At 32.5% G+C, this 14,975-nt stretch overlaps 2 protein-coding genes across 5 annotated transcripts in view; one reads left to right on the top strand and one right to left on the bottom strand.

Moving 5' to 3' along the window:
* LOC114940153 (phospholipid scramblase 1) overlaps positions 1–14,975 on the top strand; it is a 66,266-nt gene that overhangs the window by 42,282 nt on the left and 9,009 nt on the right. The window lies entirely within an intron of this gene.
* Positions 13,102–13,782, bottom strand: LOC146723698 (uncharacterized). The gene has a single exon (XM_085481334.1). It carries the CDS (start codon positions 13,780–13,782, stop codon positions 13,102–13,104), a length of 681 nt encoding a protein of 226 aa, XP_085337460.1.

The following is a 14,975-nucleotide window of genomic DNA, read 5'->3' on the forward strand; positions in this document are numbered from 1 at the left end:
GATTTTTAGATATTTTTTTTCTATCATTTCGCTTACCTAATTCGATAAAAAATAACTACAAATTATATACGGGCAACGATAAGACAAGGTGTAAGTAAAAACGCGATCGAATGATTATATCGGTGATAGGGATCGCTATCCCCTCCACTGCCCCCCTATTACCGATATAACTATTCGATCGCGTTTTTACTTACATAGACATGATATATGTCCGGTATTAGGTGCCGTCCGGCGTTAAGGGAACTCCCCCTATAGTTTGACTTTAAACAACTGTACAGAAATAAGTGTAAAAAATTTTAAGAGATGATTCTTTGCTGAAAATTAAGGGGGGTTTTTTGTATAAACATATAGTTTTACATCCATATAGTCTCCTCCCTGAGAAGTTACACTTTTTTAAAGAGGTAAAAATTAAATTTCTATTTTTTTCTCAAACTTCAAGACAAATTTAAAAAATGAAACTTGGTGAATTTTTTCTACTAATAAAAAGGATATTTATTAATATCTTTTTCCATAAAAACTTAATTTTGACCTCCCTCTTATGAAACCACCCTTAATTTTCTCAATAGAGAATTATCATAATTTTTCGCACTTATTTAGATATACCTTGTATATTTCATGATTTTATAAATTGATTTATTACACACGTAATACGATCATTTTCTATTAGGATTATATAAATATTTATACGAATCTGAAAAGATTTTAATAATCCCATAAATCCTACCTTATTAGGTCCTTTCCGAATTTGAATGTATCTCAAAATTTTTCGTTCCAATAAAGTTAAAAAAGCTACCCCAACTAATATAACTAACAACAAAATTAACAATCTTAACATATTTAATACTTTATATATATATATATAATCTTAAATTTTGACAAATTATTACTTGTATAACTTTCTTCCTATTATACATTATTTAAATTCTAAATTTAATACACTTAAACTCTGCCAAAGTAATTCTCATTTTTTTCCATTTAATCAATTAAATGTATTCATTTAAAAAAATATAATTTCAAAAAAAAGTCATTTTGTACAAAATTTTTTAAATTTTATTATAGATAGAAACCGATCTGGCTTACACCGATCTGAACTCAAATCATGTAAAATTTTATTAGTCGAACAGACTAAAATATTAAACTTCTTTATTTAATTTTTATTTAAATTCAACATCGAGGTCGTAATCATTTTTATTAATAAGATCTTTTTAAAAATATTACGCTGTTATCCCTAAGGTAATTAATTTTTACAATAATTATTATAAAAAAATGTCATTAATTTATGTTAAAATTATCTTAAAATTAAAGTTTATTTTATTTAATTATCCTCCCAATAAAATATAAATATTAAAATAAAATATTTCCTTAAATAAATTTAAAAATTATATTAAATTCAATAGGGTCTTCTCATCCCATAATTTCTCTTAAGAATTTTAACTTACAATTTAAATTTTAAATCTACTAATTGAAACAGCTTTAATTTCATCAATCCCTTCATTCAAGTTTTTATTTAAAAAACAATTGATTATGCTACCTTTGCACAGTCAATATACCTGCGGCTATTTAAAAAATCACGGAGCAGAAGTAATTTTAAATTATTATCAAAAAACCATGTTTTTGTTAAACAGGTGAAATTAAATTTTAATTTAATAAAATAAATTTTCCTAATTCTTTAATTGTATATATAATTTTAAATTCAAAAATTTTATATAATCAGATAAAATATACTTATATTATCATTATTTATTAAAATACTTAATTTATCTAAAATATTTTTCTATTTAATTAAATCAATTTTTCAAATTATTATTATATTCAAATTTTAATAATCTTTTTTCCTATAATAAATTATTAAATTTTTATAAAAAATTTCTAATATTAAAAATATTTTTTTATTCAATCTATTTACATAAAATATTTTAATTATAATTTATAGTTGTTCTCATAAATTTTTTATTTTTTATTCATGGTTTATTTGTCCCTTTAGGGATTAAAGGCGCTTTTAAGGAGCGTACCCGAACCTTACAACTTCTTACAAATTTAACTTATGACTACTCTTAAATCTACTCTTACATCTAATTACAATTTAACTTAAATCTAACTTAATCTATCTATCTAACTAATTAAGAGAGAGAAAGAGTCGTCCCTATCTATCTATTTCCTCGCTCGGCTTCCAGTTCCCCATTCATTCTCCAACACCTCATTCATACCTCTACTCATTCTTCTCCTCATACCTCCTTCCTCTTTTTCCCCTCTTTCCTTTCCCCCTTCAGCTATCCCCTCCTTCCTCATTTTTTCTAAATCCCTCATCCATCCTTTCTCTTCTCCTCCTTCTTGCAGTATTTCTTTCATTCTTTCCCACCAATTTCCCTTACTCTCTTCTCCGCCACATTCTCTTATTACATGTTCCCATTTCTTCTTCCATCCCACATAGCCTACATCTTCTTTTTCCCTCTTCTTCCCAGTATCTCGCCCCTCTCATTTCATTATTCATTTTAAACCTCATTATTCTTCTCTATCTATTTTCTCCCCATCTCTTTCTCAGATATCTCGGTAATCCCTCCTCATTTCATTCTCCATACCATCTATTATATCTCGATTCTCTTATCCTTTTCCATCTTTCCTCCTGCATTTCTCTGTCTTTCTTCTTCCATCCCTCGTATACTTCCTCTCCCCTTCCTCTTTTTTCCTCCATCTCCTTCCCTTCTTTTCCTCTTTCTTCAAGGAATTTTGCCCTCTCTTCCTCCCAAACCGTTCTTTCCTTTCCTTCTCTTACTCTCTTTTTCATACCCTCATAGCATTTCCTCGCTAAACTTCCTTCCAAATAGAGAACGATTTGAATGATTTGTTGAAGAGATGGCTTAAGGAAGATTATATTTCAAAAAACGAATATTATAAATTACGTTGTAGTGATTCTCTCCTTCCAAAAGCGTATGGATTACCGAAAATCCATAAGGAAAACTATCCAGTTAGAATCATAGTTTCATCGGTTGATACAGCTCTATACTCGCTGGCTTCGTTTTTACAAAACACCTTACGAACTAGTCTACCCAAAGCGAAAAGTCATATTAATAATAGTTTTGATTTGTACAGCATATTGTCTGGTAAAAAGATTGATGATAATGATAGGATGTTTTCCTTGGATGTGGTGTCTTTGTTTACGAACGTTCCTCTGGATCTTGCGATTGACGGTATTAACGATAGATGGGATCACATTGGAATAAATACTAAAATACCGAAAAACGAATTTTTGGGGGGTATAAAATTCATATTGACTTCTACATATTTTACATTTGATGACATAATTTATAAACAGACGTTTGGGACCCCTATGGGGTCACCGTTATCACCAATTATTGCAGACCTGGTTATGCAAGATCTTGAGGATACAGTTCTCAAAGCGTTGAATTTGGAATGTTTGTTTTATTTTCGTTATGTGGATGACATAATAGTGGCCACCTCTATGACTAATATGACTCAGATTGTGAATAATTTTAACAACTATCATGAAAGACTTAAATTCACGGTCGAACAAGAGGTTAACCATAGCTTGAATTTCTTAGATTTATCACTTAAAATTATTAATAACAAAATATATATAGACTGGTATCAAAAAGAAACCTTCTCAGGAAGGACGTTATCATTTTATTCAAACCACCCACTATGCCACAAAATAGGAATAATATATAACCTTGTAGACAGATGTCTATTGCTATCACATCCACTATTTTTTAATAAAAATTTGGAGTTAATTATTAATATACTCAGAAGCAATGGTTACCCTCTTGATCTGATTTTTAACAAAATTAATCATCGGATAAAACACATCATATCTAAGGGGAGCATTATAGAGAGACAGGCCAACATAGAAAGAACAAAAAGTATAAGAAATGACTCGGTCAATAAAAAATTCTTTGTCATTCCGTATATAGATGGGATCTCAGAAATGATTGTTTCCTCGGTAAAAAATAAAAATTGTATGGTAGGGTATAGATGTCTCAACAAACTGGACAATATTATTAAAGCGCAGAAAGATAAAACTAAACATCCATGCAATTCGAATGTGGTTTATAAGATCAGTTGCAATAATTGTAATGCATCTTATGTAGGCCAAACAAAGAGGCAATTGCAGACGCGAATAAAAGAACATAAAAATAATATTAGGTTGGACTCAACGAAACATTCAGTAATTTCTGAACACATAATAAATGAACATCATACTTTTAATTGGGACAATGTTAAGATCATGGACAACGAAAATAATTATTATAAAAGACTCATTTCTGAGATGCTACATATCAAGGAACAAAAAAATGGACTAAATTTAAACAAAGATACTGAGTTACTTAGCGAGTCGTATTTTGATATTTTGGATATATTAGCGAACAAGAAATAATAATAGGACAAATAGGACATTAACGAGTAAAACATAGATATTAGATCATATATAAACACGCACGCTCTCCGATCAAGTAGAGTTTAAAATGAGCTGTCTTTCTGTATTGTTGGTTTGTTATGTGTCATCCTTAATAACTGTTAATAAGTAGCAAAATTATCAAGAAGAACGATGATAGGTAAGCATACTACCAATTGTAGGGGATACATATTATAATTTGGACATGCGTTGATCGGTAATTTTTTATAAATCGCAGCGCCTACGGAACGGGTTAATTTCTCGCATATTAACGATGAAACTATCCGAGATCTGAACAAAATCAGGGATCATATCGAGGCGAACATTGTTGGACAGGACGGATTGAAACACGCGTTAATTACTCAAAAACTCTTGATTCTGAATAACTATAATTAAATTTCGATATTATGTGAATTGTAAGAATTTATATTTCAATAATTATACTGAAGAAGACCGCGTGCGGTCGAAACGTTTATAGAATGATTGTAATTTGCGTTAGTTTTAATATAATGACTGTAGTTTTATAATTTATACATGTAATAAATGGTAGTTGACTGAACATCTCGAATATTCAGCTCGATAAGTTGGCCTTATATTTATCACTTTGTTTTCCTTCCATTCCTTCTTCCAATTTCTTCTCGTACCCTACTGCTCTTCTTCCTGCCCTTATTCTAAATTTATCTTTTCCTATCTCCTCTCTTATCATGTACCCCGGCGTACACCAGTCCACACCTAATGTCCACCTAATCCATCTTTCCTGCATTGCCTCTACTTCTCTACCTTTTCTTATCCATATAATTTTCCATTTTCCCTAACATATGTATCATCCCTTCTTTATTTTCCGCCAACAGTACCATATCATCTGCATATGCTAAGCAGTGTACTTTTCTCCTCCCAGTTTCACCCTTCCCCAACCTCCTTTTCTCAGTACCTCTTCTACATCCGCTATCAATAGATTAAATAAATGTGGGCTCATTGGACAACCCTGCCTCACTCCCCTTGCGGTCTAAAAGCTTTCTCCCTCCTTCCCCACTCTTACTTTGTTCCTCGTTTCTCTGTACACCTCTTCTATTCTACTTCTTAATCCTTCTCTTATCCCCCTATTTCTCATTGCCTCCATTAACACCTTTCTGTCTACCGAATCAAACGCCGCCTTTAGATCTATAAAGGTCGCCACTACCTTACCTCCCTTCTTATTTACTTTTTTATTTACCAAGTAGTTTAGAACATAAATACTGTCTATCACCCCCATTCCCTTCCTAAAACCTGTTTGACTCTTCGGTATCATATTCTCCTCCTCCATTTCCTCCTTTAACCTTTCCGTTAGTATCCCCACGTATATCTTATATAACGTTGGCATTAATGTCACTCCTCTGTAATTTTCCATCCTATTCCCCGTTCCCTTTTTTACCAGTGGCACAATTATCCCTTCTTTCCACCTCTCCGGCCATCCTTCCTCTCTCCAGACTCTGTTGCACATTTCCCATACCCACTCTTCTATTCTCTCTCCTCCATATTTCCATACCTCACTCGGTATTTCATTTTCTCCCGCTGCTTTTCCTTTCTTCATTTTTCCCAATATCCTCTTTACTTCCCCTCTGCTTATCTCCTGTTCCTCATTCCTCTCCCTTTTTTCTTTTCCTCCTCTTATAACTTTAATCTCTACCCCTCCTAATAAGTCCATGAAGTATTCCTTTCATTCATTCGCCTTTATCTTCTTACTCACCCCTTCCCTCTTTTTCCCTTCCCTGTTTATGATTTTCCATACCTCTCCTTCCGTTCTTGCCTCTATCGCTTCCTTGTACCATCTTATCCTCTCCTCCTCCCTTTTTCCTTTACACATTAGCTTGTATTTGCCCTGCTTGTATTATAGCCCTTACTTTTCTGTATCTTTCTTCTCCTCCTCCTCTTTTCCTCCATTCCCTTAACTTTTTTCTCTTCTCTTCACATTCCTCGTCCCATTACCCTTTTTTTTTCCCTTCCCCACTCTCTTTTTCTCATTCCTCTTTTATCTTTCCTATTTTTTCCTCTAACTTCTCTTCTATTCCCTCTTTCCACCCTTCTACCCATTCTATTTCCTCTCTTATTCTTTTTCCTTCCTTCTCCGTCCATCTCCTCCTTTTTCTTATTCCTTTTTCCCTCCTTCCTTTTCTTCTTTTCATTACCTCCTCTTCTTTCTAACGTCACGATCAATGGGTGATGGTCCAATTCTATGTTATCTCTCACCTCCATCCTCTTTATCTTTTCTTTTACTCTATCCTCTCCCACCACGTAATTGATCACCGATTCCCCTCTTCCTCCTGTATATGTATACTCCCTCTTTCTATCCCCTCTTATCCCTCCGTTGAAAATGTTCCACCCCACCTCTTCTAGCTCTTTTATCAGCTTTTTCCCCTCCTCATTAACTTTTTGTCCTTCGATCTTCTTTTCTCTTCTTTTCTCTTCTTTTATCACTCCTCCCCTTCTCCCTGTTTTTGCGTTAAAATCTCCTCCTAAACTCGTCCATTTATTTTCTTCTTTCTCTTCCATTCATTTCTTCATTTCCTCTATTTTCCTCTCCATGTCCCCGTTAATGTATATACCTATTACCCTTCAATTCTCTCTTCCCACTTCTATATCTGCCATAATTATTCCTCCCCCTTTTCTCCTATTTTTGTTACCTTGATCTTCCCCCTCTCCTCCTTTACTTTCATAATCATTTCCCCCATCGGTCTTCCTTTTTTCTTTCTCTTCTTTGCTGCTTGCTTCTCCCATCTATATCCTTACAGTAACTTCTTTTTAATCGCCTCCCACTCTTTCTTCTATCCATGTTTCCATCATTACTACCACCTCCCAATCTTCTATTTCCTTCCAGAATTTTTCTTCTTTTTTTTTCAGCCCTGCCACATTCCAGAAACCTATTTTCTGTTCTTCTCTTATTTCTTCTTTTTCCTTTCTCTCTTTCTTCCTCATTCCTGTTTCCATCTCCCCTCTTTCCTTCTCGTCCTTATATCCCTCTCTCCTCCTTTCCTCATTTCTTTTCTCCTCCTCTCTTCTAACCTTTTTTTCCTGCCGTTCCTATCTTCATTTCCCCTTCTTCCACTTCCATTTTCTCTATTTCTTCTCTAATTTATCCTTTCCAGTTTTTAAGTACACTTTTCTTCTTCCATCTCCACCAAACGTCGTTGATTTTAATCCTTCCATAGCTTGTTCATACCTTGCTCTTCTTTTCTTCTTCCGCAATCTCCATTAGTTTCCGTTTCATCTTTCTTTCTTCCCATGTTAAGTCGTCCTCTATCTTCACCCTCTTTCTCTTAATACTTTCTTCCTTTCCATTACTTGTCTCTTTTGTTCTCTGCTGCCTAATTTTACTACTGCCATTTCTCCTTCCTCTCCCTCCTTTTCTTTTAACTTTTTTATCCATTCAACCTCCGTTTTCGCTCCTATCTCTTTCATTATTTTCTCCACTCTTTTCTTTATATCTTTCTTCCCTCCTTCCATTCTTCTTATTACTATGTTATTTCTTCTTTCTTCTCTCTCCTTCCATTCTAATTTCTTTCATTTTTCCCATTATTGTCTCATTTATCCCTTTACTCCCTCCTTCACCCCCCTCTCTTTTTCTTTCTTTCTTCTTTTCTCCATTCTTGCTTTCAAATCTATTACTTTTTTTCCAGGCTCTATCTTTTTTCTCATTTCTCTTCTTTCTTCTCTCCATTCTCTCTCCTTTTCCCAAATTTCTATCTTCAATTTCCTCATTTCCTCACCTACCTTCTCTGTTATTTTCTCTTTCATCTCATCTATCATCTTCTTTAACTCCTCCTTTTCTATCCCCTCTACTTCTTTATGCAGCCTTTCTGTCTTTTTACTCCTCCTTAACCCTCTTTTTTCTCCTTCCTTATCCTCCTCTCCTCCTCTCTCTCTTTTCCTTTTCAAAAGCTCTTCTGTACATCCCATATTACTCCTCTTCTCTTTCGCTAACTCATCTATTTCTCATCTATTTTCCACGGTCTCTCTACCTTCTTTTTCATCTCCTCCTTATTTCCTTTTTTCCCCCTTCCTCTATTGTCCTATCCATTTTTATTTTATCACTTTCTCTACTTTGCCTCTCCTACTCTATGCTCTAACTCGCAAGTGAATTCCCTAGTGAATTCCCTGTCTTTCTGTTCTGCCTACACCTACTCCTTACACTTATTCCCTTCTTTCCACGTGTCTTCTGCCTACCTCTCTCACCTTTTACCACTCTATTTTCCCAACCCTTTACCTTTTTTCTCTCCTATCTTTTCTATCGATTTTCCCCTTTTTCCTGCACCCTCTCACCCACTACTTCAAATTCTCCTCGCCCTTTTTCTCACTTTTTCTTCACAAATACCTGCCACACTTTCACACATCTGTCACTCACACTCTTACCGGAACCGGAAGCCCCATAAATTTATTATATAAACTTATTAATTAAATTTAATTATTAATTTAATTAATTTTAAATTATTTATATATAATTTAAATTTATAAAAAAAAAACTAGATATCATAAAAGTTGATTAAAATATTTTTTCCAAATAAACATTTAAAGTAATTTTTATACATTAATTTCAATACCTTATTAACTAATTTTATTTCAAGAAATTTAAATTATTCAATAAATAACAAAATTTAGTAATCCCTGATACAAAAGGTACAATTAATAAAATTTACTTTTATTTAATTAACTTATTTATATTAAATTTTCATTTACATTACCCATATTCAATTCAATTCAAGTTTATTCCGGACTTCCCTAGAAGTTGCCGGGGCGTTTTCAAGGGACCGCCAAACCCCTTACATCTTCCTCTCGTTACAATATGTTACATATGCGGCGCTTTTTTCTGATAAGAGCGTTCCCGAATCTTTACAATCCTCCTCTAACCACTCATTACAATTCCATATCCATTCCCTCTGGCGCTTTTTACTGATAGGAGCGTTCCCAAACCTCTATGATCCCTTTTATTCCATTCGCACCTTCTCTCCCTTTTTCCTCCTTCTTCCATCTCCTTACTCCTTGTCTCCAATTCCTCTCTTTCCTTTTTTTCCATCTTTTCTCCTTCTCCTTCCAGCCGAACCTGCCTCCCTCCTTTTCCTCACTTCTCCATCTCCTCTTTCTTCACTTTTTCCTGGCAGGCATGTGGGGTGAATGGCCCGAATTGGAATCGAACCTGGGACCTTAGGTATACTGTCTTACGACTTAACCCACTGGTCTACCATTTCACCCCTACATTACCCATATTTATAACTTATTTTATTTTTTTTAACACTTCAACAATTTAAAAATTAATTGTATTTAATCTTTTATTATAATTTTATTTAATTAAAAAATTATTACAATCATTAAAGTTTTTATAAATATTTAAATTTAATTTTTTTTTAAATTTTAATAACTTTTATTACCATTAATCTCTTCAATGTAAATAAAATATTTTTAAATGAAATATTTTTCCAATATATTTACTTTGTTACGACTTTTCTTACAAATTCTATTTAATAAGAATGACGGGCAATTTGTACATAATTTAAATATAATCCAACTTATAAATTTTTATAAATTTACATTTAAATTTTTTTTAAATAATAACTAAATATTATTTACAAAAAAAATATTTTTCAATATAACTCATTTAAATCCTAATAATTCTACATTTGGATTTGAATTTAATTTAAAATATAAATTTATAATTAAAATCTCTTAATTTAATTTACAACAATAATATATAACATATTTATATTAAATTAATCCATTTGTGGATTATCAAATTAATCAACAAGTTCCTCTAATATAATAAATTACCGCCAAATTTTTTATTTTTAATGTTTTACATTTAATATTTAATTAATCTTATCTTCACTTAAATAATAGAGTATCTAATTCTAATTTCTTTTTAAACTTAATTAAAAATAAATTTTTAAAATAAATATAAATTTAACATATATAAGATAGGCAATAAGAGCTAAATCGCGGATGACAGTGCGTTATTCTAAACGAAACTAAATTTTTTCGTTAGAATTAAATACCTGTGCACAAGGCACCAAAGTTTACTTGGACACGGCCAAGATATAAAATTGGAATAATCTCTACAAGAGATTTTTAATTCCATGTATCCCCTATTCCCCCTAAAGAAATAAATGCGAGAGAAAAATATAGATCCAAAAGTCGCAGAATCGGGAATCGAACCCGAGACCTTTCGCTTGCCGGGCGACTGCTCTTCCAACTGAGCTATTCAGATCCTTTCGATTCTATACTTTTCTCTGTTATATATATTAATGTTGGTAAATAAACGCCTTTAAGCCAGCGTGTATAAATTAAGAGTTTAACTAGGCTCTGTAATATAAATATAAATTTAACATATATAAGGTAGGCAATAAGAGCCAAATCGCGGATGACAGTGCGTTATACGATGACAGTGTACCAACATTAATATATATAACAGAGAAAAGTATAGAATCGAAAGGATCTGAATAGCTCAGTTGAAAGAGCAGTCGCCCGGCAAGCGAAAGGTCTCGGGGTTCGATTCCCGATTCTGCGACTTTCGGATCTATATTTTTCTCTCGCATTTATTTCTTTAGGGGGAATAGGGGATACATGGAATTAAAAATCTCTTGTAGAGATTATTCCAATTTTATATCTTGGCCGTGTCCAAGTAAAATTTGGTGCCTTGTGCACAGGTATTTAATTCTAACGAAAAAATTTAGTTTCGTTTAGAATAACGCACTGTCATCCGCGATTTGGCTCTTATTGCCTATCTTATATAAGTTAAATTTCTATTTATATTACCGAGCCTATTTAAACTCTTAATTTTAAACTAAAATTTTTTTACTAACTAAAATTATTACATTTTACTATAAATAAAATTAAAAAAAAATAAACTATTTTAAATTCCCTTTTTATAACTTTAAATTATTAAAAATCATTCTTATCATCAGTCTAACCGCAATTTCTGGCACCTAAATTTATTAATAAAATAAATAAAATTATCTATTATAATTTTAAAATAATTATTCTAATTATTAATATAATCATTAAAAATTATTTAAATTTTTAAATATATATATATATTTCAATTAATTAATGAAAGGCTCGTATAATTTAACAAAATTAAACAAATCATATATAGTAGGCCAACTGAACGAGCAAATAAATAAGGTGTAAAAATTTTTATTAATAATTAAATAATTAAATTAACATTCCGTTACAGAATCGATATAAATTGTAAACGTTTCGACTGCACTACAGTCTTTATCAATACATAAAAGTTAAATATTAAAATACAAAGTTAAATGTTAAAAATACAAAGTTAGTTAAATATTAAAATATAAAATTGAAACGATTCTTCGCTGTTGACCAATAGATATGCAAGGCGATTGTCTGAGATGCCAAGTTATGCGACATTTGAGCATGATTATCGTTTTAACAAGTCCTTTTCCCCGATATTTCAAGTGTGTGTTGCGAAGTCTGAATACCAAATGTCCTATATATATTTCTTTTATAAAAATTTATTTATATTTAAAATTTATAATAAATTTATAGAAAAAAAATTAATTTCCTTATTCACTAATTTATCACATTTATCTAATTCATTTATTTTTTAATCTATATATAATTTAAATAATTATTAAATTTAATAAATGTTTAAATTATAAATTGATTAAAAAATAAATGTGATATTTCTTACCTCATTCACTAGTTGTTTTATTTTTATTGTTAAAAGTTTTTATTTTTTTTTTATCAAATTTTAGACATATTTAAATAATGAAACTTAATGAATATTTTCCACTAATAAAAAGGATATTTTTTAATATTTTTTTTAATAAAAACTAATTATGACTCCTCTTAAGAAACCCCCCTTTAATTTTTAATACAGAATCATCTAAAATTTTTCGCACTTATTTAGATACACCCTATAAATTTTATGATTTTATTTATTACACACGCAATATGATCACTTTCTAATAGGATTATATGAATATTTATACAAATCTGAAAAGATTTATAATAATATTGATATTAAGTATTATATTATTTAAGTATTGACCATAGACATAGGAATATATACATACATACATATACAGGGTGGGCCATTTTAAAAAATACGATCAATTTTCTCGTAAACTAAGCGAAATATCGAAAAATGGTTTAGACATGTGTTGTATGGTTTCGAAGGGGCTATAAGATGGTGCCATTGGTTTGACCTTGGATATTCATTTGAAGATCACGCAAAGGTCACCTCAATTTTTTTAAATGGCACCCCCTATTTTTTATAACATTCTTGTAGCTGACCTCGAGAGCTTTCCAAAACACTATAGTCAAATGTTTTTCCATTGCGTACTTTTCGAGTTATAAAGCTCGAAAGTTACTACATTTTGATAAAATTACAAAATATTATTTCTTAAAATATTCATTTTCTGATAGTCTTATTTTACATGCTCCGACCAATCAGGGCAAAGTCCAAGCATGATCCAGCTAGTCAAGACAAGATCCGGACACGATCCAGCCAGTCAAAACAAGATACGAACACGATCCATTCAGTAAAGGCAAGATACGAACACGATCCAGCCAGTTAAGGCAAGATACGAACATGATCCAGCCAGTCAAAGCAAGATCGTTGATGGTTCTGTCAACTAAAGTAAGATCAAGAAGGATCCTGCCACCGAAGCCAAATCGAGAATGATCCAGTAAAAAAAAATTTATCGAATCAATTGTTCGAAGTCTCCATTGGCTTGGATACATAATACCAACCTATCTTGGAAATGTCTTACTGTCTTGAGTAACATATCGCGCGTTATCCTTCTACAAGCTTCTCGTATCCTTTCTATCATATTTTCTCTCGTTGTAGGCGTTTGCTCGTACACGATATTTTTCAGATATCCCCATAAGAAAAAGTCGGGCGACGTCAGATCAGGAGATCGTGGTGGCCACGCGACGGGTGCATCTCGTCCAATCCATCTGCCATTATACGTTTCATTCAGGTAATCTCTCACACATCTTGTATAGTGAGGTGATGCGCCATCGAGTTGTATCCATAACCTCTGGCGTGTTTGCAGGTCAACGTTTTCAAATAATTGTGGTAAGTTATCTCTAAGAAATGCCAAAAAGTTTTCCCCGTTGACATTTCCGTCAAAGAAATAGGGACCAATCAAATACCCATTCACAGTCCCGCACCAAACATTAACACTCCAACGATTTTGATTATCTATTGGTCTATGCCAATGAGAATTAACATTTGACCCATAAAGACAATTATACCTATTTAGCTTACCATTATTTTTAAATGTCGACTCATCAGAGAACATGACAAAATTGAAAAAATTTGGTTCAGCTCTGATCATTTGTTGTGCCCATTGACAAAATTGGATACGCAATTGCATATTTCTTTGACTCAGAGCTTGTGTCATAGTTATGTGATAGGGATGGTATTTAAGTTTCTTTATAATCCTCCTAATTGTTGATCTTGGAATACCTAGTTCCCTTGCCAAAATTCGCTGACTTACATGAGGATTAAGATGAATTGCTGCCAGGAGCGTGACCACACAATTGTCGTTTTCATCATACACATAATCTTTCCTTTTACGTTTGAGATGACTTTCACTAGCTCTTCGTTCGAGGTTTCGGATTAAAGCAGGATTGGGGTGTCCTTCCCTTTCAGGATACCGATCTCGGTAAACTTGCGAAGCTTCGTGATAATTTAAATGACATTCTCCAAGAATGAGAATAATATCAATGATCTCCGAGGGTGAATAATCTGGCATTATTTTTTCCGTAGTTGTAAAATCCTTGAGCGATAATGAAGGGATACAATTGATAATTTGTATACAAATTTTTCCTTTAGTAAGTATAATAACCATTTGTGCATTATTATCGTATCCCTCTATGTCCCTGTAAAATTATTACGATCTGCTGATCTGACGTCGCCCGACTTTTTCTTATGGGGATACCTGAAAAATGTCGCGTACGAGCAAACGCCTACAACGAGAGAAAATATAATAGAAAGGATACGAGAAGCTTGCAGAAGGATAACGCACGATATGTTACTTAAGACAGTAAGACATTGCCAAGATAGGTGGCATTATGTATCCAAGCCAATGGAGACAATTCGAACAATTAATTCGATAAATTTTTATTTGAGTGGATCATTCTCGATTTTGCCTTCGATGGCAGGATCCTTCTTGATCTTACTTTAGTTGACAGAACCACCAACGATCTTGCTTTGACTGGCTGGATCATGTTCGTATCTTGCCTTGACTGGCTGGATCGTATCCAGATCTTGCCTTGACTGGCTGGATCCGTGTTCGTATCTTGCCTTGACTGGCTGGATCGTGTTCGTATCTTCCCTTTACTGGATAGATCGTGTTCGTATCTTGCCTTAACTGGCTGGATCGTGTTCGTATCTTGCCTTTATTGGATGGATCGTGTCCAGATCTTGCCTTGACTGGCTGGATCGTGTTCGTATCTTGTCTTGACTAGCTGGATCATGCTTGGACTTTGCCCTGATTGGTCGGAGCATGTAAAATAAGACTATCGGAAAATGAATATTTTAAGAAATATAATATATATATATATA

The sequence above is a fragment of the Nylanderia fulva genome, unplaced genomic scaffold, assembly GCF_048542155.1.
Source record: "Nylanderia fulva isolate GAGA-0341 unplaced genomic scaffold, ASM4854215v1 Scaffold174, whole genome shotgun sequence".
In the NCBI taxonomy this organism is placed as follows: domain Eukaryota; kingdom Metazoa; phylum Arthropoda; class Insecta; order Hymenoptera; family Formicidae; genus Nylanderia; species Nylanderia fulva.

Excerpts from the sequence above, each read along its gene's own strand:
- LOC146723698 (XM_085481334.1), bottom strand. The coding sequence starts at position 13,782 with ATGCAATTGCGTATCCAATTTTGTCAATGGGCACAACAAATGATCAGA.